The 25,486-nt window shown below is 39.5% G+C and overlaps 1 protein-coding gene across 1 annotated transcript in view; it reads left to right on the top strand.

The window, feature by feature from the left end:
- Positions 1-25,486, top strand: part of GDPD4 (glycerophosphodiester phosphodiesterase domain containing 4) — an 85,352-nt gene that overhangs the window by 47,943 nt on the left and 11,923 nt on the right. Inside the window, exons 12-15 of the mRNA XM_005579162.3 lie at positions 9,318-9,539; positions 10,587-10,741; positions 20,914-21,061; positions 24,921-25,003. Coding sequence (XP_005579219.3) covers positions 9,318-9,539; positions 10,587-10,741; positions 20,914-21,061; positions 24,921-25,003 — 608 coding nt within the window. The remainder of the gene's footprint in view (positions 1-9,317; positions 9,540-10,586; positions 10,742-20,913; positions 21,062-24,920; positions 25,004-25,486) is intronic.

The raw sequence follows: 25,486 nt of genomic DNA, 5'->3' as shown, positions 1-25,486 counted from the left end.
ACACCCAGCTTATATTTTTGTATTTTTGGTAGAGATGGGGTTTCACCATATTGGCCAGGCTGGTCTTGAACTCCTGACCTTGTGATCCGCCCGCCTTGGCCTCCCAAAGTGCTGGGATTATAGATGTGAGCCACCGCACCCAGCCTTATTTTTGTTTTTGTTTTTTTTTGAAATGGAGTTTCACTCTGTCACCCAGGCTGGAGTGCAGTGGTGCGATCTCGGCACACTGCAGCCTTAGCCTCCTGAGTTCAAGCGATTCTCCTCCCTCAGCCTCCTGAGTAGCTGGAAATACAGGCGCCCACCACCATGCGCAGCTAATTTTTTGTGTTTTTAATAGAGGGTTTCACCGTGTTGACCAGGCTGGCCTCGAACTCCTGACCTCAGGTGATCCGCCTGCCTCGGCCTCCCAGAGTGCTGGGATTACAGATGGGAGCCACTACGCCTGGCCTTATTTTTGGTTTTCAAACATTTCTTCACAGCTGTCTCCCATTTTGAATGTCTTGGGTTAGTTGTAAGTGATAGAGTTGGATCTGTTACTGTAATAACTTTTCGTGGACATTTTTTAGAATTAATAGCTCTGTTTTAGCATGTTTAGGGTGTTCAGGTGCTTTACTTGTAGCATTTAATTATCCTATTTCAATGGCTACTGAAGAGCATCCTGAAACCTGGGGTTCGAATATGGTTATCTGGGAGACTTAAGGTTTGATCGTGGAGCTTTTTTTGCTTTCATGCTGTATGGTTAGAAGGTAGTTGAAATGGTGTTATGTGATTTAAAAGATTTGGAGATTTGGGTAGTTTTTTCCATAGTGAAGAAATTAGTTGTAAACATTATTCTGATGATTCTTTATTGGTTGGGTATGATTATTGATTGACCATCGTGGTGAATTGGTCATTATTTATTAATATATTTATTAGTCTTGAGATTATTGTGAAAATCAAGTAGTTAATCTTATAACAAAATAAGAATAGATACAGACATTCTGGAAGTTGATACTGGAAGCTAAACTGAATTCCTGTTTCTTCAACCCAACCGATACTTCCGTGGAACTTTGTTATATCCTTTTGTGAAAGTATAATTATAGAAATGATAAAAATATAATTCTCATGCAGATATATAATCGGCATGAGTACAAGTTTTATTTAGCACATTAATGAAGGAAAAAGCAGGATGACAAAACTCACTCAAAGGAGAAATGACAGCAAGATATTCAACTAGAAAATACTAGCACTCATCCCTTCCATAAAGACAGCCAAAACAATAAATAAAAAACCATATTTTAATGAAAATAAAGGACAGCACCAGAGTACATCAAAGCAGTAACAGAAACCCTGGTGAGCACAGAAACTCAGGAGACCCACATAGAGAATGGAAGGAAACACCAGGACCCTGCCACCTCATCCCCCAGCTGAGATCAGCCAGGAACCAGGAGGAACTTCTTTCTATGGTGAAAAGAGTAGGCAGCCCACAGCAACACTTTGGACCCCTATTGGGGTCACCTGCAGTCCTCACAGGCCCTAAGCCCAGCTGGGGTAGCTACCTAGAGGCCATACAACTGTGTTCCCCTCAGAGAAGGAGCCAGCTGTGCCTGCCCCGTGGCCTACATGGCGACTGTGCAATGCTATCTTGGAACTACTCACATCTTGCTCCAGAGGTGAGTAGCCACAGCACCCTTCATCCCTTATGCTAAACTACTGGGGAACCACCCCACCCCAACAGAGTAGCCTAACATCCCCAGGCCAAGCAGCTGTTACACCTTTCCCTGTAAAGCCAAGCAGCAGATAGAACTGTTTCACCTACCCCTCACCCTGCACCCTTGGGCTAGAGATGGAGCTGTGTACCCTTTCCTGGGGATATGGTGCTTTGGCAGAACAGCTCCATCTACTTCTTTCAGACTTGGCTATGCCCTGCCACTAGGGTCCTGAGTTGAAACTGTGTACTGCCCTCTCAAGGAAAAAGTACTTTGTCAGAGCCCTGCGTGGCAGGGAAATGGTGCCTGGGCTGCTCGGAACAGTCAGGCCCCCACGGCCTGAGTAGATTGGCACATCAACCCTTGGAGAATCAGTGTTTTGGCTGAGCTGAGCAACTGCACATTCCATGGCTGAGCTAACATAGTACCCTTCATCCCAGGGAAACAAACCAGTGTCTGAGCAGAAATACCCAACCCTACAGGCCAAACAATTGTAGTACCCTGCTTCCCTGGAGCTGGACTAGCTCCCTAGAGTCTAAGCTGCTGAGATAGTGCCATCCCTAAGAAACTGAATCATGTCGTCCTGCTTCTTGCCCCCCCAGGACCCAAACAACAGCCATACTGGGGCATTTGCTGCTGCACCTGGCCTCACAGAGTCTGGGATACTGCTGAATCCTACTATCTAGAGTCTAGTATCACCACTACATGGTGCCTTATCCCCACACACCCAAGCTGCCACCGAGCCCTGCTGGCTCAAGCTCCCAAATTATAGCCATACCCTGTGCCCTAGGCTCAAACCTCCAGAACATACCTTTTTCCTTAGAGTCAGGCCAGGGCTTTTCCCTGCCTAGCAAGAATAGAGTCACAGCTACAGCCTAACTCTCTGGACCTAAGCTGCTAAGGGGTTAGAGTCTGATGGTGTGGGCAACCTATGTCCAACCCTGCCACAGAGAGTGAAAGATTCACTCTGATCCTAGGACTCTGCCAATCTAAACATTTGCACCTGGAATCCAGCACCATAGCAGTTGACTTTATGCCATGTCAGACCTGACACCAAGAGGGATCCCCTTAGTGAAGTCTCATTGTAGGGAAAACAAGAATTGGAGAACCCCAAAAGCCTTTGTGGACCAAAGACATTAACAACATACACCTCTGGCCTGGCGCAGTGGCTCACGCCACCCAGCACTTTGGGAGGTCGAGGTGGGCAGATCACGAGGTCAGGAGATCAAGACCATCCTGGCTAACACAGTGAAACCCCGTCTCTACTAAAAATACAAAAAAATTAGCTGGCCGTGGTGGCGGGCGCCTGTAGTCCCAGCTGCTGGGGAGGCTGAGGCAGGAGAATGGCATGAACCCAGGAGGCGGAGCTTGCAGTGAGCTGAGATCGTGCCACAGCACTCCAGCGTGGGTGACAGAGCAAGACTCTGTCTCAAAAAAACAAAAAACAAAAAACACATACACCTCTGCTGTTGCGACAACAAATTTCCACACCCCTAAGCCACTGAGATGCCCGCAGTTATTGCTGATGTTGAATGCAGCCAAAGAAGCTGCACAGAGACTATACCACTGCACCTACCCAGAAACAAAGTCACCACACCCTTCTCAACTAGTGCACTAAGACCTAACTGCAGGTGAAAATGTTTCTTTAGAAAAGCCATTCCAGAAAGTTTGGAAGAGGTGATTATTCCACAAGATGCACAGACATTAGCACAGGTACACAAGAAATGAAAAAGCAAGGAAATATGATGCCACCAAAGGATCATAACTCTAGTAACAGACCTGAATGAAAAGGAAATAAATGAATTGCTGGAAAAGGAATTCAAAATAATTACCTTAAGGAAACTCAGTGAGATTAAAAAAAAAAAAAATAGACAATTCAACAAAATTAGGAAAACAATTCATGATGTCAATGATAAATTCAACAAAAACATAGATACAGTAAAAAAAGAACCAGTCAGATGTTCATGCTTGTAATCCTAGCACTTTGGGAGGCCGAGGCAGGTGGATCACCTGAGGTCAGGAGTTGGAGACCAGCCTGACAAATATAGTGTCTCTACCAAAAAACACAGAAATTAGCCAGGTGTGGTGGCATGCGCCTGTAGTCCCAGCTACTTGGGAGGCTGAGACAGGAGAATTGCTTGAACCCAGGAGGTGGAGGTTGCAGTAAGTGAAGATCACACCACTGCACTCCAGCCTGGGCTACAAAGCAAGAATCTGTCTCAAAAGAAAAAACAAAAACAAACCAAACGGACACCCTTGCTGCTGAATAATTCAAGTGCCAAAATAAAACAATATAGTACAGAGCTTCAACAAGAGACTTGTTTCAACAGAAGAATCTCTGAGCTTGAAAGTGAGTAATTTGAAAATTACCCAGAGAGAGGAGAAAAAAAGAAATGAGAATGAAAGAGAGTAAAGAAAGCCTACAAGAAAGGACACTATTAAGCAAACAAATTTTCGTATTGTAGATGTTCCCAAGGGAAAGAGTTGGAAAAATAGAAACACTATTTAATGAAACAGTAACTTAAAACTTCCCAAGAGAGGGGTGACCATCCACATCTAAGAAGCTCAAAGATTCCCAAATAGATTCAGTCCCAAAAGGTCCTCATCAAGGCATATTTTATCAAATTGTCAAAAGTCAAAGACAAATAATTCTAAAAAGAGCAAGAGAAAAGCATCAAGTCACATATAAGGGAATTCTCATTAGACTGACAGCTGAAACTGTCCAGACCAGGAGAGAATAGAATGAGGTATTCAAAGTACTGAAAGAAAAAATATTGCCAGCCAAGAATATTTGACTCAGCAAATCTATCCTTCAGAAATGAGGGAGAAAGTCTTTCCCAGACAAGCAAAAGCTGGGGAATGCAAAACCACTAGACTAGCCCTACAAGAAATATTCAAGGGATCCCTGCATCTGGAAGCAAAAAGGTGATAATCACCATTATGAAAACACGCAAAAGCATAAAACTCACCAGTAGAGCAGATATGCAAAGGAGAGAGAGAAAAAAAATCAAACCTTTTACACTACAGAAGACCGTCAAACTGAAATGAAAAACAAGAAGAAAGAAACAAAGAATATACAAAACAGAATACAGTTAACAAAATGGCTACAGTAAGTCATCACCTATTATAATAACCTTGAATGTAAACCAATTAGTCACTTGAATGATACAGACTGCCTGAATGAATAAAGGAAATAACTCAACTATATGCTGCCTACAAAAACTCACTTTGCCTGTTAAGGACAGCCAGAAAGTGAAGGGATAGATATTCCATGCAAACAGAAACCAAAAGCAAGCAGGAATAGCTATATTTACATCAGATAAAACAGACTTTAGTTCCAAAACTATAGAAAGACAAAGAAGGTCATTATGAAATAATAAAGGGATCAATTCACCAAGAAGATGTAACAATTATACATGCACTCAACACCAAAGCACCCAGATACATAAAGCAAATATTACTAGATTTAAAGGGGGAGAAAGACTCCAATACAGTATATGTTGGTGACTTTAACATCCTACTATGAGCATTGAACAGATCATCTAGACAGAAGATCAACAAACATTGGATTGAAACTGTACTTGGACCAAATGGACAGTTACAGAACAGACAATTACAGAATATTTCATAAAATAGCTATAGAATACACATTCTTTTCATCAGCACATGGAACATTCTCCAGGACAGACCATGTGTAAGGCCACAAAACAAATCTCAACAAATTTAAAATAATTGAAATCATATTAAGTATCCTTTCTGACCACAATGGAATAAAACTCGGTATCAATGAAAGGAACTTTCAAAACTGTACAAATATATACACCACAAAATACTATTTACTTATAAAAAAGAATGAAATCATGTCTTTTGCAGCAACATGGATGCAGCTGGAGGCCATTATCCTAAGTGAATTAATGCAGGCTCAGAAAACCAAATATTGCATGTTCTCACTTATAAGTGGGAGCTAACTATTAGATATACATGAACATAAAGATGGCAACAATAGAAAACTGGGACTACTAGAAGAGGAAGGGGGCCAGGGTTAAAATAACGATTAGGTACTAAGCTTAGTACCTAACCGATGGGTTCATTCATACCTCAAACCTCAGCATCATGCAATATACCCATGTAACAAACCTGCACATGTACCCACTGAATCTAAAATAAAAGTTAAAAAAGTAAATTTTTTTACTTTCTTTTGACCTTGTGATCTGCCCGCCTTGGCCTCCCAAAGTGCTGGGATTACAGGCGTTAGCCACTGCGCCTAGCCTCTGATATTTAAATTTATAGGGGAGAGGTCACAAGTTCGAGACCAGCCTAGCTAACATGGTGAAACCCTGTCTCTACTAAAAATACAAAAAAAATTAGCTGGGCTTGGTGGTGGGCGCCTGTAGTCCCAGCTACTCGGGAGGCTGAGGCAGGAGAATTGCATGAACCTAGGAGGCGGAGGTTGTAGTGAGCTGAGACACTGCCGTTGCACTCCAGCCTGGGCAACAAGAGCAATACCCAAGAAAAATAAAAATTAAAAACAAATAAATAAATGTATAGGGAAAGGGCCATAGAGAAGAAAGAGATGTTCTTCTGACAATGGTCTCAAAGTAATAGTTTTATGTTGGGACATGGAAGAAGACAGGATTGTTAGATATTCCCACTACTTGAGTGGTTGTAGTACTCTGGTGATCTGATTTTTTATAGTAATGCAATTAATGGTAGATGTGGTGGTACCCATATCAACAAAAAAATTGTATTATTGGCCAGGCATGGTGGCTCACACCTGTAATCCCAGCACTTGGGAGGCTGAGACGGGTGGATCACGAGGTCAGGAATTCGAGACCAGCCTGGCCAACATGGTAAAACCCTGTCTCTACTAAAAATACAACGAGCTGGGCATTGTGGTGCATGCCTGTAATCCTAGCTACTTGGGAGGCTGAGGCAGGAGAATCACTTGAACCTGGGAGGTGGAGGTTGCAGTGAGCTGAAATTGCACCACTGCACTCCAGCCTGGGCGACAGAACAAGACTTTGTCTCAAAAAAAAAAAAAAGAAAAAAAAAAGAAAATTGTATTGTTATTCATAAGTAGTTACAGTTAGTTCTCATCAGAATCATCTATTCAGTGGAATGTTTCCTTGATGTGGCATCATTGGACAGGTTTAATTGTCCTTCTATTTCTTTCTTTCTTTCTTTTTTTTTTTTTTGAGATGGAGTTTCACTCTTGTTGTCCAGGCTGGAGTACAATGGCATGATCTCAGCTCACTGCAACCTCTGCCTCCCAGTTCAAGTAATTCTCCTGCCTCAGCCTCCTGAGTAGCTGGGATTACAGGCATGTGCACCACACCTGGCTAATTTTTGTATTTTTAGTAGAGACAGGGTTTCTCCATGTTGGTCAGGCTGGTCTCGAACTCCCGACCTCAGGTGATTCACCCTTCTCAGCCTTCCAAAGTGCTGGGATTACAGGTGTGAGCCACTGTGCCCAGCCTTGTCTTTCTATTTCTTAACCAATATTATACGTTGAGTCTTCCAATAACCTTTCTACTTGTAATATGTCTACGCAGAGGCACAGAGAACAGAGGACCTTTTAATCTTATTTTTATTTGAGGAACCAGATGTTTCATCTGGAGGACCAGAAATTTATTTTCATTTCTAGCTTGTTACTTCCTGTGGCATTTTGAAAACATTCAATCACATGTTGGATATAGTCTAAACAGGCATTTATCCATTCCAGTTTATTTTTCTGATTAAGTCTCTCCTATTTTATATACAGAAAAAGAGGCACAACGTACCTCGGCTGTTAGGCCTACCCCCATAATACTATTTAAAGTTTATTGGAGTCTAGTTTTAAATTCTTATATTGATTAAATATTTACTGTCTTGGCTATTTTGAATTTTTGGCCGTGTGTTGGTCTTTCCCGTAAATTCTTTTAACAGTTTTTCTCACAAGAAGGTTTAACAGTTAAGTGAACCAGTTGGTTTAGGTCTGGTAGTAGCTAACAAAATTTTGAATTCTGAAGCATCTTTCTATTGTCCTGAGAATTAAGAAAACCATTAGTTGTAGCTTTCAATCAGATCTTAATTTAACCATGGTTTAGATCTGCCTTCTGGTCTAGCAATTTTCTGGAGATACTGTGCAATGTGATTGTTTCTTTCCTGAGAAAAATGTTAAAAAAAAAAAAAAAAGGCAGCTTATTTAGGTCAAAGGAAGAAGAATAGAAATAGGAGACGTATGAATGAGAATGAAGATAAAGTTGTGTAGAAAAAAAGAGAGATTACTTGAGTCTTAAGAAAATGTGACTTCTTCCTTCTGCTTCCTTCTCCTGGGAGGTAGCCTTTTATCACTGCCTTCACTCAGATCTAAAAAATGGCAAGTGATGATAAAAGTTGCCATCTATTAAATTTAATGTAGCAAACATGTGTGTGTTCTCCCCTGTGTTAGGTGAAATGCTGTGCATTTCAAAGAATATATGACAGTTCCCGCCAAGAGGGAGTTACACTCCAGTAGAGTCAGTAGAGAGTGAAGGAACTAATGTGAATTGTACACTTTTCTATCTATGTACCAGACATACTCCCAGACCCTGTAAATATTTTTATCATATTTAACTTTCAAAATAATCCTAAGAAATATATAAGTTATTCTTCTTCTCTATTTTATAATTTGGGTAACGATGACTTGGAGAATTTAAATGGTTTTATTACCAATGTTGCATAGCAAGAAGCATAGTGAGCCAGGATTGAACTTTAACGTACTAAGACATGTCCAAATAACTATAGAAGGCAGAATGAGACATACAGTTACAGAGGCATAAAAATGGGCCATTGGGCTTTAAAGCCATTGAAGTGTTTTTATTTTTTTTAGAAATAGGGCCTCATTATTGCCCAGCGTATAGTGCAGTGGCATGATCATAGCTCACTTGCAGCCTCAAACTCCTAGGCTCAAGTAACCCTTCTGCCTCAGCCTCCCTAGTAGCTAGGACTGCAGGCATGTATCACCACACCCAGCTAATTTTTAAATTTTTTTGTAGAGACAAGGGTCTCACTATGTTGCCCAGGCTGGCCTTGAACTCCTGGCCTCAAGTGATCATCTTGCCTCAGCCTGCTGAGATTAAAGGCATGACTACAGCACCAGCCTTGAAGTCTCTTTAGTTCAGGAAGATTAAAGGAAAGCTTCATAAGGGAAATAGCATTTGAAAGGTAGAATTTTAACAAGTTGATATGGCAAGGAAGTCAAGGGAGGGGTAGAGCCGGCACTAAATTCAGTTGAAGCCAAAGCATGTGTTCTTCCTATTACATAAAACTAGAATAGCAAGAGCCCATGTGGGAAGCCAGCATGGCTGAAAGGGATGTATTATCTTGAGTTATGGGAGAAAAGGCTGGAAAGGAAGGTCAGGATAAGAACATGACCTTCAGTGCAAATACAACAGGTTGTAGGATATAGAAGAGACCATTCCAAACACTAATTATTGATAAGATTACATTTTATTTCTCTCCTTGTCGCCTGTTATCTAGGACTAGTATTTCAGAGGACCTGGTGTATTGAATGATAATGGAGCAACTGAGGTAGAGCTGGATGTGTGGCTACATAGTAGGAGAATTGGAAAATGCTTTTGATGTATTTTTTGATGTATTTATTTCTAGCTCAAGCCATTTTACAATATGAAACCTCTATCAAAGGCAGATAAAGAAAGAGCAAGAAATCAATCAATTCCAACACTAGCTGATTTATTGACACTTGCAAAGAAGGAAAGAAAATTTGTGATATTTGATCTTCGTGGCCCTCCACCAAGACATCCTCTCAGACACACATTTGTCCGTCAAGTAGTAAGCGTGATCCTTGCCTCTAAAATCGAGCAACATCTGGTATGTCTATCTCAGTATTTATGACACAGGTTGGGAGGTGGGTAGCATGTCCTAGGAGCAATTTTACTTCCTATGGAAATGAAGATTGTTACTTATACAGCTACATGTGGTAACCTAGGAATGACCCAGTTAAATTTATCTCAGTGGGGAAAACCGTTGAGGCTGTTTGCTATTCCAAACCAAATGAAATATCAGCACCCTATTAAAGAGGAATATGTGTAATAACTATCTAATGTGACCTGCACCACACCAACATAGATCCATTAGAAAGAGCCTGGGTAACATTAAGGCTTTGAAGACTTGGCATGATGAATGATATAGAAAGGAGAGCTTGTTCTTATTTGAGCAGAGATTTGCTCATGATGTTTTTCAGAAGCAACTCTCTGCATTTGGGCAGTCAGTTGTTCCAAATCCCATAAATTCTCAGAATATGGGAGTGCTGTGAGTGAAGCAATGTAAGTCTTTTTACAAATGGAAGTATTTCATAGATGAGTCATAACAGCATCCGTGTTGGCAGGAAAGGACTCCTCTCAAAGACCATTTTTTAAAAAATAAAATAGAAGCAGAGCCTCCCTATGTTGCCCAGGGCTGTCTCGAACTCTCGGGCTCAAGAGATCCTCTTGCCTTGGCCTCCCAAAGTGCTAGGATTATAGGCATGAGCCACCACACCCAGCCTCAAAGATGATTGTTAACATCATTAACCAGAAAGATGTTTTTGATTCTCACTGTTCACCTACATCTATCAGCTACTTTGCTTATATGAGTCTTTGTGTACACAGTAGGTCCTTGACACTTGATGTTAACTGGTAAATGGAGAGGTCGTGAGAAAACTCAGCTCCAGAGTAGCCCTAGTGAAAGCCCCGTTATAAGAGTTCATTAGAAAATACTAGCTCACGTTGACTCTTTCACCAAGGACTAGAATCTCTCTCTCTCTACTCTCTGTAGAATACGACCTGTGCTGGAATGGAGCTCCCTCCATTCCCTGTGGAGCTCTTCGTACCTGGACAGCTGATTATCTACTGAAGGACTTCTTGTTTCTCCTTACAGATTTTTTGGTTGCCAGCTCATGATAGGCGATATGTCAGGTCCATGGCTCCTGGTTTTCAGCATGTGGGCCATTTAGTATCCGTTAAAACCCTTGCTAAAAACAATATCAGTATAATAAATGTTGACTACAAGAAGTTGTTCCCTAATGGGTTAAGGTAAGTGTTTGATCACACCTCTCTTGGCACATATTGCCTTACTTACACAAAATATACATTCTAACTAAACTACTTAACTTCCCCTTTCCATCTCAGAATTTCTGTGTGTGGTTAGCATCTTTGAATCTCCTTTCTTTTTCCTACCCCTTCTTTCTTCCCTCCCTATGCCAACAAACATTTATCAAGTGTTGACTATGTCCCTGGAACATAGACTTTAGCCTCTTCTGTGTGCTCTAATCTTTCACCATTCAGTACACTTTTTTGTATGCTTGGTATTTCTGTTTTTATATAAAAGGCGGACATTGAAAAGTCAGAACTCAAAATGTTGTTTATTTCCTCCTACCGTTACAAGATGGATGGCAGTACCTTGTAAATGGCTTTGTGATCCAGATAGCCATATTTCTGGAAGGCATAATTAAGAATATAACAAAACCATTATTTGAAAAATGTAAAAACAGCTAAGCATGAGAAGAAACTAAAAATATTAACCACTGTATTTATAAATATACAATTAGAGACAAATTTTCAGAATTAAAAGCACCTGGGAATAAAATGACAACTTTTCCAAACTTAATTGTTACTAAACATGCTTAATTTAATCCATATCCCCTTTGTCTTAGATTGAAGGTTAATTTTTTATATGATTCTAAATGATTTAGAGACAAAGTCTTCCTTGGGGAGGGAGGGAGATAGATAACAGATTAGAGATAGATAGATAATATGCAGATATCTATTATCTGCCTATCTATAGATAGATAATATCTAGATCTAGATATTAGATAATCTAGTACTTGCTGGAGTGGTTAAAAGGTTTAATGAGATTATTCTTGCCATTTTAACTGAGAATGCTTTAATGCATTATTTTAATCAAAAGTATATGAGTATAGAGTTGCCCTCTGTTTTATTTGTGATGCTACAAAGTTTTTTAATGTTTTAAAGACATTAAATGTTTTAAATGTTTTGAAGATTTTTTTTAAAAAGTTTTTTTAAAGTTTTTAAATGTTTTAAAGACATTTTTTAAATTTATATTATTTTTAATCAACGTAATTTGTATATATAGGGTACAATGTGATGTTTTAATTAATCTATTTATACAATATGGAATGATTAAATCAAGCTAATTAACATATATAATGTCTTTTTCATGTTAAGATATTTGAATTTACTCTCCGCTATTTTGAAATATACATTATTATTAACTGTAGTTACCCTGCTGTACAATAGATCTCAAAACATTCCCTCTATCTAACTGAAATTTTATACCTTTTGACTAACATTTCCCCTCCCCCTCAACCCTTTGGTAACCAACATTAGCCTTTGGTAACCAACACTATTCTCTCTTTTTCTATAAGTTAGACTTTTTTTTTTTTTTTTTTTTTTTGAGACAGAGTCTTGTTCTGTCACCTGGCTGGAGTACCGTGGCCCAATCTTGGCTCACTGCAACCTCCGCCTCTCGGGTTCAAACAGTTCTGCCTCAGGCTGGAACTACAGGTGCGTGCCACGATGCCCAGCTAATTTTTTGTATTTTTAGTAGAGATGGGGTTTCACCATGTTGGCCAGGTTGGTCTCGATCTCTTGACCTCGTGATCCACCCACCTCGGCCTCCCAGTGTTGGGATTACAGGCATGAGCCACTGCGCCAGGCCTTTTTTTTTTTTTTTTTTTTTTTTTTTGAAGACAGGGTCTTGCTTTGTCACCCAGGCTGAAAGGCACTGGTGTGATCTTGGCTCACTGCAGTCTCCACCTCCTGGGCTCAAGCTATCCTCTTATCTCAGCTTCTCAAGTAGATGGGACTACAGGCACATGCCAGCACACTTGGCTAATTTTTAAATTCTGTGTAGAGATGCAGTCTTGCTCAAGCAGTTCCCCCACCTCCACCTCCCAAAGTTCTGGAATTACAGGTGTGAGCCACCGTACCCCACTGTAAGTCTGACTTTTTTAGAGTCTACACATAAGGGAGATCATGTGGTATTTGTCTTTCTTTGTGTGGCTTATGTCACTTACCATAATGTCGCCCACACTCAACCATGTTTTCACAAGTGACAGAATTTCCTTCTTTTTAAAGGCTGAATAGTATTCCTTTGTATGTATATACTACATTTTCTTTACCCATTCATCTGTTTCATGGACACTTAGGTTGATTGCATATCTTGGCTACTGTGAATAGTGTTTCTATGAACATGGGAGTACAGATATCTCTTTGACATATTGATTTCACTTCCTTTGGATATATACTCAGTAGTGGGATTTCTGGATCATAAATATGTTAGTTCTATTTTTAGTTTTTTGAGGAACCTCCACCTTGTTTTCCATAGTGGTTGTACTAATTTACATTCCCACCAACAGTGTGTAAGAGTTCCCTTTTCTGCACATCCTTGCCAATACTTTTTATCTTTCATCTTTTTTGTAATAGCCAAAATCCTAAGAGGTGTTTGATGATATCTCCTTGTGGTTTTAATCTGTATTTCCCTGATGATTAGTAATATTGAGTGTTTTTTCATATGCTTGTTGGCTATTTGTGTCTTCTTTTGAGAAATATCTCCTCAGGTCTTTAGCCCATTTTTTCATTGGGTTTTTTTTTTTTTTTGCTATTAAATATTTTCTCTTCACTCTGTTGATTGTTTCCTTTGCTGTGCAGACACTTTTTAGTTTGATGTGGTTCCACTGGTCTATTTTTGCTTTTGTTACCTGTGCTTTTGGGGTCATATCCAAAAAATCATTCCCCAGAGACCAATGTTGTGGAGCTTTTCCCATTTTCTTCTAGTAGTTTTAGTTTCAGGTCTTACATTTAAGTCTTTAATCCATTTTGATTTGATTTTTGTATGTGGTATGAGATAAGGGTCTAATTTCATTCTTCTGCATGTGGCTATCCAATTTCTCAACACCATTTATTGAAGAGACTATTCCCATTGTATGAGGAAGACATTGTATTGGCACCTTTGTTGAAATTCAATTAACTATAACGATGTGAATTTACTTCTGGGCGCTCTATTCTGTTCCACCAGTATGTGTCTGTTTTTATGCCAGTACCATGCTGTTTTGATTATCACACCTTTATAATATATTTTGAAATTAGGGAATGTGATGTGTCCAGCCCTGTTCTTTTTGCACAGGATTGCCTTGGCTTTTGGGAATCATTAGTGGTCATACAAATTTAAGGATTCTTTTTTATTTCTGTGGAAAATTACATTGGAAGTTTGAGAGGGATTATGTTGAATCTGTAAATTGCTTTGGGTAATTTTGACATTGTAACAATATTAAGTCTTTCAATCCATAAACACATAATTTTTTCATTTATTTATTTATTTTTTCTTTTTGAGACAGAGTCTTGCTCCATCGTCCAGGCTGGAGTGCAGTGGCATGATCTGCACTCATTGCAACCTCTGCCTCCTGGGTTCAAGTGATTCTCCTGCTTCAACCTCCCAAGTAGCTGGGATTACAGGCACATACCATTGCACCCTGCTAATTTTTATGTTTTTAGTAGAGACCAGGTTTCCCCACGTTAGCCAGGCTGGTCTTGAACTCCTGACCTCAGGTGATCCACCCGCCTCAGCCTCCCAAAATGCTGGGATTATAAGGTGTGAGCCACCGCACCCAGCCCCTTTCATCAGTGTTTTATAGTTTTTACTGTACAGGTCTTTCACCTCCTTGGTAAAGTTTTATTCCTAAGAATTCTATCTTTGTTGCTATTATAAATGGGATTATTTTCTTATTTTCATCAGTTAGGTAGTTGTTAGTACATAGAAAGAAATGCCACTGATTTTTGTATGTTAATTTTGTATCCTGCAACTTTGCAACCCATAAACTGAATGTATTAGTTTTAGTAGTTTTTTGTGGATTCTTTAGGGTTTTCTATATGAAAGGTCATGTCATCTGCAGAGACAATCTGACTTCTTTCTTATTTGGATGGCTTTTATTTCTTTCTCTTGCCTAATTGCTCTGGCTAAGACTTAATAGTACTATGTCAAAAAGAAGTGAGGTTTGGCATCCTTGTCTTGTTCCTAATCTTAGAGGAAAAGCTTTCAACTTTTCATCATTGAGTATGATTTTAGTAGTGGCCATGTCCTGAATGGCCTTTATTGTATTTTGGTATCTTCCTTCTAAACATAATCTGTTGAGAGTTTTTATCATGAAAGGGTGTTGAATTTTGTTAAATGCTTTTTCTACTTCTGTTGAGATGATCATATGGTTTTCGTGGTTCATTCTGTTAATGCAGTGTGTCACATTTATTGATTTGCATATGATGAACCCTCCTTGTATCCCAGGGATAAATCCCACTCGATTATGGTGAACGATTCTTTTATGGTGCTGTTGAATTCAGTGTGTTAGTATTTTGTTGAGGATTTTTATGTCTCAGGATTTCACTGGTGATATTGGCCTGTAATTTTCTTTCTTGTAGTGTCCTTATCTTGCTTTGGTATCAGGGTAATGCTGGCCTAGTAAAATGAGTTTGGAAGTAGTCCTTCTACTTTAATTTTTTGAAAGAGTTTGAGAAGGATTGATATTGGTTCTTCTTTAAGTGTTTGGTGGAATTCAGCAGTGAAGCCATTATGTCCTGGGCTTTTCTTTGTTGGTAGACTTTGTATTACTTTTTATTACTCCTTGTTATTGGTCTGTTTTTAATGTTTTTAAAATTTTTTTTAAATAAAAATTGTATTGAGGTGAAATTCACATAACATAATTTTTATTTATTTATTTATTTTTTGAGACGGAGTTTCACTGTGATTGCCCAGGCTGAAGTGCAATGGCGCGATCTCAGTTCACTGCAACCTCCGCCTCCCAGGTTCGAGCGATTCTCCTGCCTTAGCCTCCCAAGTAGCTGGGATTACAGGTGCACACTACCATGCCCAGCTAATTTTTGTATTTTTAGTGGAGACGGGGTTTCACCACGTTGGCCACGCTGGTATCGAACTCCTGACCTCAGGTGATCCACCCGCCTCAGCCTCCCAAAGTGCTGGGATTACAGGCATAAGCCACCGTGCCCAGCTTAACATAAAATTTTAAAGTGAACAATTCAGTGGCACTTAGTACATTTACATTGTTGTGCAACTGCCACCTTTAGTTCTAATGTATTTTGATACTGGAAGTTTTATTTTTTCTCTTTTGATCAGTCTTGCTAGGGGTTTATGAATTTTAATCATTTCAAAACACTGAATTTTGGCTTTGTTGTGTTTTTCCTATTGTGGCTTTACTTTCCTATTTCATTGATTTCTGCTCTTTATAATTTTCGTACAGACTTTGGTTTTAATTTGCTGTTCTTGCTAATAGATGGCTTTTTTAGGGTAGACAATTAGGTGACCTGTTTTAGATCTTCTTTCTAATGTAAACATTTAAAGTTATAAACTTATTTATTTTTTATTTTTATTTTTTGAGACAGGGTCTCACTCTGTCGCCCAGTTTGTAGTACAGTGGCATGTACTACTGCAACCTCTGGCATGAGCCACTGCGCCCAGCCTTAAAGCTATCAATTTACTGTAAGCATTGCTTTAATTTTCTCCCACAAATGATGTTGATATATTGTTTCTTTGTTATCCAACTTAAAATATTTAAAATTTTCTCATTTCTCATTCGACTTGTAGATTATTTAGAAATGTATCGCTAACTTTTTAAACACTTGAGGATTTTCTAGTTACTTCAGTTATTGATTTCTAATCTAAGCTTATTGTGACCAGAGAACAAACCTGTATAATTTCAACCCTTTTAAATTCTATGGTTTAAATTCTAAACTTGTTTTGTGGCTCACTGTATGGTTTATCTTGGTGAGCTTCCCATGTTCCTCTGAAGATTATGTGCCCTCTTCAGTTGTTGGGTGTAGTATTCTATAAATGTCAATTAGTTCAAGTTGGTTGATAGGCTTTTTGAAAATTTCATATTCATTTTTTCTTCCTTTTTCTGTTGAGCTAATACAAAGGATTAGATTGCAGATCAAACATTCATATATCAGATAACCTACCTACTGCCGAGATTTATCATTAAGTTCAAGGATACAGCAGGCAATCAGGAGGCTCAAACAAAGCAAGGAGAGACACTGACTGTGGCTGTGCAGGTATCTTCATTTATTGGACACATACTCTGTGACCCAGATAATAGATGAGGCCTCCAAGTGAGTTTGTGCAGGGTTAACTCACACATAAGGGGAGCAGTTGAGTCATGAAACATCTCTATTTGATAGTCCCAGAGAGTAATCTAGTTTATGTGTCATTCTCCAGGGACCCATGCTTCATAAATCTGTTCCATGTTTATTTACAAAATACATAATAAAGAAATACTTAACCAGGAACATCCTTTTAAGAACATTACATATAAGGCTACTCTTCCTAGTAAATAATATTATTCTATTTACAAAAGATCAAGTTATCCTGCTGAGAAGGAAACTTCTCAGACTTCTCAAGATCAAGACTTACTCCTTCTTTCTTCTGGGAGCAACTTCCCCAATCAAAGAAAAATGAATGGTTCCTTATACTGCCATCTGTCAGTTACCAATATATACCAAACTGTATATATCTGTCAGTTACCTATATATATCCAACTGTTAACATATCCAGCTGTAATTGTGATTGTTGATTTGTGTGTGTGTGTGTGTGTGTTTTTCCTTCTTGTATTTTGAAACTCTTTTATTGGGTGCATTTGCACTTAGGATTATTAGACCTTGGTGAATTGTCCCCTTCAATATGAAATATCCCTTGTTTAAGGTAATTAATCTTATCTAAAGTTTACTTTTTGTTGTATTAATATTGCCACACTGCCTTCTTATAATTTGTGTTTGCTTAGTATGTCTTTTTCTGTCCTTTGGCTTTCAACCATTTTGCATCGTTAAAGTACATCTCTTATAAACAAAATTGTGTGAGTTCTTTTATATCTAGTAGGACAATCTCGGACTTTTAATTGCAATGTTTGATCCATTAATATTTAGTTCACCAATGAGAACACTTGGACACAGGATGGGGAACATCACACACCGGGGCCTGTCATGCGGTGGGGGGAGGGGGGAGGGATAGCATTAGGAGAAATACCTAATGTAAATGAGGAGTTGATGGGTGCAGCAAACCAACACAGCACATGTATACATATGTAACAAACCTGCACGTTGTGCACGTGTACCCTAGAACTTAAAAGTATAATAACAAGAAAAAGAGGGAGGGAACAAGGTTAACAATAGTGAACCTGAAAAAAAAACTTAGTTCACATCCTTTAGTTGGGTTTACATTACCATCATGCTATTTTTTTTCTATTTGTTCTTTCTATTCCTTGTGGGGTTTTTTGGTCACTCCTGTCCTCTCTTTTTATTTTTTAGTTAATCATTTTTTAGTATCTCATTCTATCTCTTCTATTTTTTTAAGTTGTTTTTTGTTTTTTTGTTTTTTTCAAATAGAGACAAAGTCTCGCTCTGTCACCCAAGCTGGAGTACAGTGATGTGATCATTGTTCACTGTAGTCTCGAACTACTAGGCTCAAGCCATCTTCCTGCCTCAGCCTCCACAGTAGTTAGGACTATAGGCATGTGCCACCACACCTGGCTATTTAAAAATTTTTTTTTGTACAGACAGGGTCTCACTGTGTTGCCAGGCTGGTCTCAAACTCCTGGCCCCAAGCCATCCTCCTGCCTTGGCCTCCCAAAGCATTGGGATTATTGGCATGAGCTACCATGTCTGGCTCTGGCTGACTTTTTACATCTTTCGGTTCTTTTTTACTGATTTCTCTAGGAACCATAGCTGTCTAGTTACTCCAGCACTATTTTTTGAAAAGACTATCTTTCTTCCATTGATTTGCTTTTGCACCTTTGTCAGAAATCATTTGTCCCATTTGTATGGATCTATTGTATGGTTTTCAGTTTTGTTCCACTGATTTATGTGTCCATAAATCACATTCTCTAATACTACACTAGCTTGATTACTGTAGCTATATAGTAAGTCTTAGCATCAGGTAGAGTGATTCCCTCTCGCACTATTTTTTTTTTTTCAGATTGTTTTAATTATTGTAGGGCTGTGCTTTTCCATATAAATTTTATAATCCACTTGCCTGATTGTACAGAAAAAACCTTGCTGAGAATTTTATAGGATCTGCATCAAACTTACAGATCAATTTGAGGGAGAACTGACATCTTTACTACATTGAATTTTCAATCCATGAACACGTATGTCACTCCGTTTGTTTAAGAAAGTGGGCAAAGGATATGAGCAGACACTTCTCAAAAGAAGACATACAAGCAACTATCAAACATATGAAAACATGCTAAGCATCACTAATCATCAGAGAAATGCAAATCAAAACCCTGATGAGATACCATCTCACACTAGTCAGAATGGCTATTACTAAAAAGTAAAAAAATAAATAAAAATAACAGATATTGACAAGGTTGTAGAGAGAAGGAAATGCTTAGACACTGTTGGTGGGAATATAAATTAGTTCAGCCCCTGGGGAAAGCAGTTTAGAGATTTCTCAAAGAACTAAAAATGTAACTACCATTTGACCCAGCAATCCCATTACTGGGCATCTACCCAAAGGAAAATAAATTGTTCTACTAAAAAGATACCTGCACTTGTATGTTTATTGCAGCACTATTCACAATAGCAGAGACATGGAATCAGCATAACTGCCCATCAGTGGTGGACTGGATAAAGAAAATGTGGCACATATACACCATGGAATACTATGCAGCCATAAGAAAGAACAAAATCATGTCCTTTGCAGCAACATGGATGTAGCTGGAGGCCATTATTCTAAGTGAATTAGTGCAAAGACAGAAGATCAAATACCACATGTTGTCACTTATAAATGGGAGCTAAACATTGGGTACACATGGACATAAAGATGGAAATGACAATGAGGAGTCCAAAATGGGGGAGGGAGAGACAAGGGAAAGAGTTGGAAAACTGCCTATGGGGTACTATGTTCACTATTTGGGTAGTGGGTCCAAACCTCAGTATCATGCAATATATCCATGTATTAAACCTGCACATGTATCTCCTGAATTTAAAATTTAAACAAGGAATGTGATTGGTTTTTGAGTTTTGGTTTCAAAAGGTAAAAAGTAACTTTTTACTATTTTTTTCCTAATTTATTTTTAAAATTTATGTTATCTGCAGGGATTGGCTCAGAGACAATTCTAACATTGGATAACTAATTGCTGGCATCTCTGTTAAGGAGGCATTATTATTATTTTACAGTTACTATACTGAGGCCAAGAATGTACTAAGATGACCTAGCTGGGATTCAAACCCAGGCTTGTACAGAGCAGTTCCAATATGCCATACCATTTCAGAGATGAAAAAAATTTTTGAAGGCACTTACAAGATATGTTTTCTGAGAAATTGAATCCCTGGAAATGACAACTTAGCTAGAATTACTAGGTGTTCCTCCACTTATTTTCTTCCTGTTTCTATAAGCGGTCCACAAGTACCCACTGACATATAGTGCCATGGGAAAAATTAGTTTTTATTCCCCCTACTTTCGATACTTTCAAAAATTCTTTATATTTGAAATTTAATAAGTTCACCAGATTGGTACTCATTTATTTATTTTTTCAATTAATATTTGTGGATCCTGGTGTTATTCTAGGTATTGAGTATCTGGAGACAAATAAGACATAGTCTCTGCTTTTAGTTTACTTAGAGTCAAGTAAAGAAGACTGGTAAGTGAGCAGATCATTCGAGTAGGGGGTGATAAGTGCTCTGATAGAAGCAAGTATATAGGTGCTGCTATACAGTAGCATGCCAGAGCCAGCTCATACCAGCTTGTTTTTAAATATTCAGAAACTCTGCAAATTGGTTCTATCAATGGTAGCTTACAGTTGGCTATGATAGGAGGGTTTATATCATGGAAATTTGCAAATGCTACAATAAGGCATTCCTTTTCCTTTTTCCTTTTCCCCATTCTTTCTTTTCTTCTTCTTCTTTTTAAAAATATGTTTTCTTTCTTCCTTTTTATTATTCTCCTTAGGACATCTGGTTTGCCAGCACACCACTGTTGCTACAGGAGCAGAGGTGCTAAATCCAATCCTTTATCTTATTGTACCATGAGCCCATTCTGTCACATCGTATCATGAATTGTCCCTGGACCAGCTTCTTCTGGTGGTTTGGGCAACAGCCTTCCACAAACATGCTGGCTGTTCCCCATTTAGATGATAAGAATGAAACTTGATCTAAATCCCCTGTGGATTCTGTTTTTGTTCCAGAGATTATAAAGCAGCTAACATCCGTATCAACGTATACACCATCAATGAGCCTTGGCTTTTCTCACTGGCCTGGTGCTCCAGGATTAACTCAGTGACCACAGACAACATTGGGCTCCTGAGTCAGCTTAATCACCCTCACTTCTTCATGGTGAGCTGGTTGTCTAGATTGTTCTTCCAGGCTTGTTACGATAGCAGTGCAGGCCCCCCCAGCCCTGTGTTGCCCACTGTGCCGTCCCCTGGGGAGCCACTTAAGAGCACAGACTTCTATAAATATTGGAGACGTGGTATTTTCCATTCTCTCACACAGATCCTTCTGGGATTTTCAGGCAAAAATTAGTGTTGTTATAATAATTGACATTTATTGAATCCTTACAATGTCGTTTACATGCATTATGTCATTTAACCCTTTGATTTAGCCATTGTTACCTTCATGAGGAAACTGAAGCTCAAAGATATCTTTGCATATGGTCTCGTGAGGTAGGATTCAGAATGAGATCTGACTTCAGAGTTTTGTTATTGTAGCCCCACCTTTGTAGATGCATGGCAACAGTTGACAACGGCATGGAGAGTGGGGAGAAAACCAAGCATACTTGACTCCAAAGTGGAAACTGTGTGCCCTAACAAATTGCTTTTGAAGAGGGTAGCCAGTGTCCAGTTGCCTGTTCTAGGCCTCTGTTGCTTACTGCCAGAGGCTTGAGAACCTGAAGACTCGGTTTACAATCCCAGCCATATCCTATCGCTATCTGTGGAAGGAGCCCCAGCTAACCAGTTCTGCTACAGAACTTGTTCTTATCTGTATAGAGAGTAGGTTGACTGAGTGGGATACAATAGCATACAACAGAAAACAGTTTAATTTCGTTGCACTGATTCTTTAAACCTGGTCTGTGATGTAGGTCTTTCTCTGCCCCTGAATGAAATCTCACTCAGGTCCTGTAGCTTTTCCAGTCACTCTTAGATAACTTTTAGAAGTTCACTTTTAGTCATCAAAAAGCCTCACTTCAGAATTTAAGAGTCCAATCCCAAGTAATAGCCCAAACTCCAAATGGCCTTGAAAGTTAAAACCTTTGTCAGAGAAGCCTAAGAGGGAAGGGGCCTCAAGTCACCTCCTCCAGATCTCCACCCTCACTGGCCTGAGCTTCTGACCTGTTCAGGGTCAGGACCAGGGGAAAAGGGATCAGGGTCAAGGGCACAGTCTTACAGGGCCAGTAACTGCATCCAGGCCCTCTGGTAGAAAGGAGAAATCGCTTACTTCTTACTATGGTGGCTTGGTCAGATTTCTGGAGATGGCCCTGAAGGGAGCTTTGCAGCACAGGTGGAGCCTTTCCACCCACCTGTCCCCACGCAACTCCCCTTCATGTATATACTGTGTATTTTTCTAACATTTTAAAATCCAGTCATTACAAAAATGCATAATTTAGAAAGCAGCACACTCCTCCATAATCCTATCCCCTGAATCAGTAATGTCTCAAAGTTGTCCCTTTGGGAGGTACACATTTACTTAAATGATGCTACTATTTCTGAATGTATTTTTTTCATTTTAATATTTAAATTGATAAATCCATGTGATTCAAAATTCAGAAAGTTTAAAAGGATATATGTAAAAAAAACCAATCTTCCTTCCACACCTGGTCTAGGCATTTTCTTTTTTTTTTTTTTTTTTTTGAGACGGAGTCTCGCTCTGCCGCCCAGGCTGGAGTGCAGTGGCCGGATCTCAGCTCACTGCAAGCTCCGCCTCCCGGGTTCACGCCATTCTCCTGCCTCAGCCTCCCGAGTAGTTGGGACTACAGGCGCCCGCCACCACGCCCGGCTAGTTTTTTTGTATTTTTTTAGTAGAGACGGGGTTTCACCGTGTTAGCCAGGATGGTCTCGATCTCCTGACCTCGTGATCCGCCCGTCTCGGCCTCCCAAAGTGCTGGGATTACAGGCTTGAGCCACCGCGCCCGGCTGGTCTAGGCATTTTTAAAGGACCCAATACATGGCTCCCAGCCTATGCCATGCGTCATTTTATTCAGGGAGGGTGGGGCTGGTGTCCCAGGGGCCTTAACAGGCAGCCTATACTCCAGAGTTAGACTGATTGAGATTTAGATTCAGATCTGGGCTCCACTGTTTACTGTGTGAATGTGGAAATATTAGTTAACCTGTTTGTGGTTTTTGGCTTTTTTGTTCTTTTTGAAAATTGGGGATAATAATAGTGCAGTAGAAACACACATTTGTGTCCAGCATAATCTGGTCTGGTCATTGGTCTCGTAATTGAGAAAGTTAAAGTGAGGAATCATTTAAAAATGATATACACTTTATCAGTTAGCTTTTAATGCTGAATAAAAACTACCTAAAACTTAGTGTCTTAATCAGATATTTGTCATGTCTCAATTCTGGCTGATGGCTAGGTGGTGTCTCTGGTTTGAGCCAGGTCAGCTGGGCTAGATAGTCTAGGATGCCTTGTTCATATGTCTAGAGGCTCACCTGGTATGACTGAGTTTCTCTTCATGTCGTCGCTCATCCTCAGGGCGGCTAGCTGGAGTGTGTTTACCTGGCGGAGACGGGTTCCCAATAGCAAGAGAGAGCAAGCCCCAAAGCACGTGGACTTTTCAAAGTTCTCCCAGTGTTACGTTTGCTGATGTTCCATTGGCCAAGGAAAATCACATGGCCAAGTTCAGATTCAGGGTGGGAGCAAAACAGACTTCACCTCTTGATAGGGAGGCACAGCTAAGTCACGTTGTGTAGGAGCCTACATACAGGTTTGGAAGGAATTTTGTGGTCATTTTTATAAACAGTGTACCACATACATACTTCACAAATTTTATTTTAAAATATTCGTTCACCTTTTGAAAGTCATTTCTTTGAGGATATTTTTGCTGATTGAGTTTTATGTTCTCTCATTTAAACATCCAGATGAACTAGCTAGGATTTCTAATTGTTTCTTTTAAACAGAACAAGAACTTAAAGTCATTAGGAGAATCAGTCTGAATGAGTAATCTACCTAGATTTTTATAATCCCTCAAACCCTTGTAGTGTTTCACCTACACCTAATCTAATTGCAGTTTATTCTTTAATGATCTATTTTGTCCTCATTGAGCTTTTCAAAGTATTTGACTTAGTTTCTTTGAAAAGAGAAACTAAATTTCTTTGAAAAGAGAAACTAAGTTTCTTTGCCTGGCTCCTGTTAATTGCTCATTGTTAGTTGTTATTATTATGATCATTAGTGTTGTTATTAATTTTGTTATTCAGCTCAAGGAAAGACCTTGGGATAGGGTGGAGAGTGGCCTGAGAAAGGATAAAATGTGCCAGCCCTATTAGCATCAAGTGGAATTGGAGAGGGCACAATGGAGGTAGAAAGGGAGCATCAAACTCAATGACAGGACCCAGAAGACAGAGCTCTGGGAAATACGTGACTTGGGCAAGGAGCATAGAGCAGGGGCATGTAGGTAAGGGGTAATTGTACTTCAGCATTCTTAATTGAAGTGTGATACTTTAGAACAATGGTTCCCAAATGCTGGCTTACAGACACATGGTTTCAGCATCACCTGGGAATGTGTTAAAAATGCAAAGATCCTCATTCCTTAGGTGTCTAGGGAGACCCAGAAACCTGTATTACTAAAAGCTGCCCAGGGAGACTTGGCTGCACAGCCAGGTTTGAGAAGCCATGCCTTGAAAACAGCAGTAGAAGTCAAGAACCTGGACTGTGGTCTTGGGTCCAGAATAGACTTGTTGTGTGTCTTCTCTGGGACCCCCTCTGCCCTCTGTTTTGGGAGATGAAAGGTGAGATGAAAGGTGTGAAGTGTTCTGTTCCCTCTAGAGCCCCCTTGCATGTATAAGGGTGACTGTTAGGATACTTGCAGGGACTCTCTGTGTTTGAGAATGCCACATCACTCTAGGTTCCTTGGCCTGTCTATCCCCTCTTCCTCTCCTCCTCCAGCCCTGGCAGCAGAGCAAGGGACTTAGATCATATGATCCCAAATCCCTTCTAACTAAAGTTCTTTCACTGTGGTTTGTTTTATGTTTTTCAGACACCAAAGTTCTATATGTTCATATGGCTCCTTGTAGATATCATTTCTGTGCTTTTTATTGTTGCCATATTTTGTTTTCACTGGTAAGTATATATGTAATTTTAAATGAAGTTTTTCCAAAATAAATGGATTATTATAGGAAATTGAGAAAAATAACAGTTATGGTCTTCCCGTAATCCCACATGGCAAGATGGCATTTATAATCTGAACCTCTCTTATGCTGTCTGCAGTTCCTCACACCCCTTTGACCTCCCCAAAACAAGATAATATTTTCAGGATAGGGACTGTCACTAAAGCTTAGTCAAGCCTATTACTATGGATTCAATGTGGAGCAGCTGAAAGAGGACAGGGCTTGAATATTGTCCAGAACAAGTGCCTCTACCTTCCCATCTTCCATGAAACTGGGCATAGCAGTGTGCAAAGAGCAAGTTCATAAGCCAGGAAGATTGGGTTTTAGCTCTGGCTTTGTCCCTTAGTTGCTAGGTGACCCTGGGAAAACAACTGATGCTTTCTGGGCCATAATCTTTTTTTTTTTTTTTTTTTTTGATACGGAGTCTCAGTCTGTT

Source organism: Macaca fascicularis, chromosome 14, assembly GCF_037993035.2.
Source record: "Macaca fascicularis isolate 582-1 chromosome 14, T2T-MFA8v1.1".
In the NCBI taxonomy this organism is placed as follows: Eukaryota; Metazoa; Chordata; class Mammalia; order Primates; family Cercopithecidae; genus Macaca; species Macaca fascicularis.
Note: the sequence above shows the minus strand (reverse complement) of the source record. Positions and strands in the feature narration are given on the sequence as shown.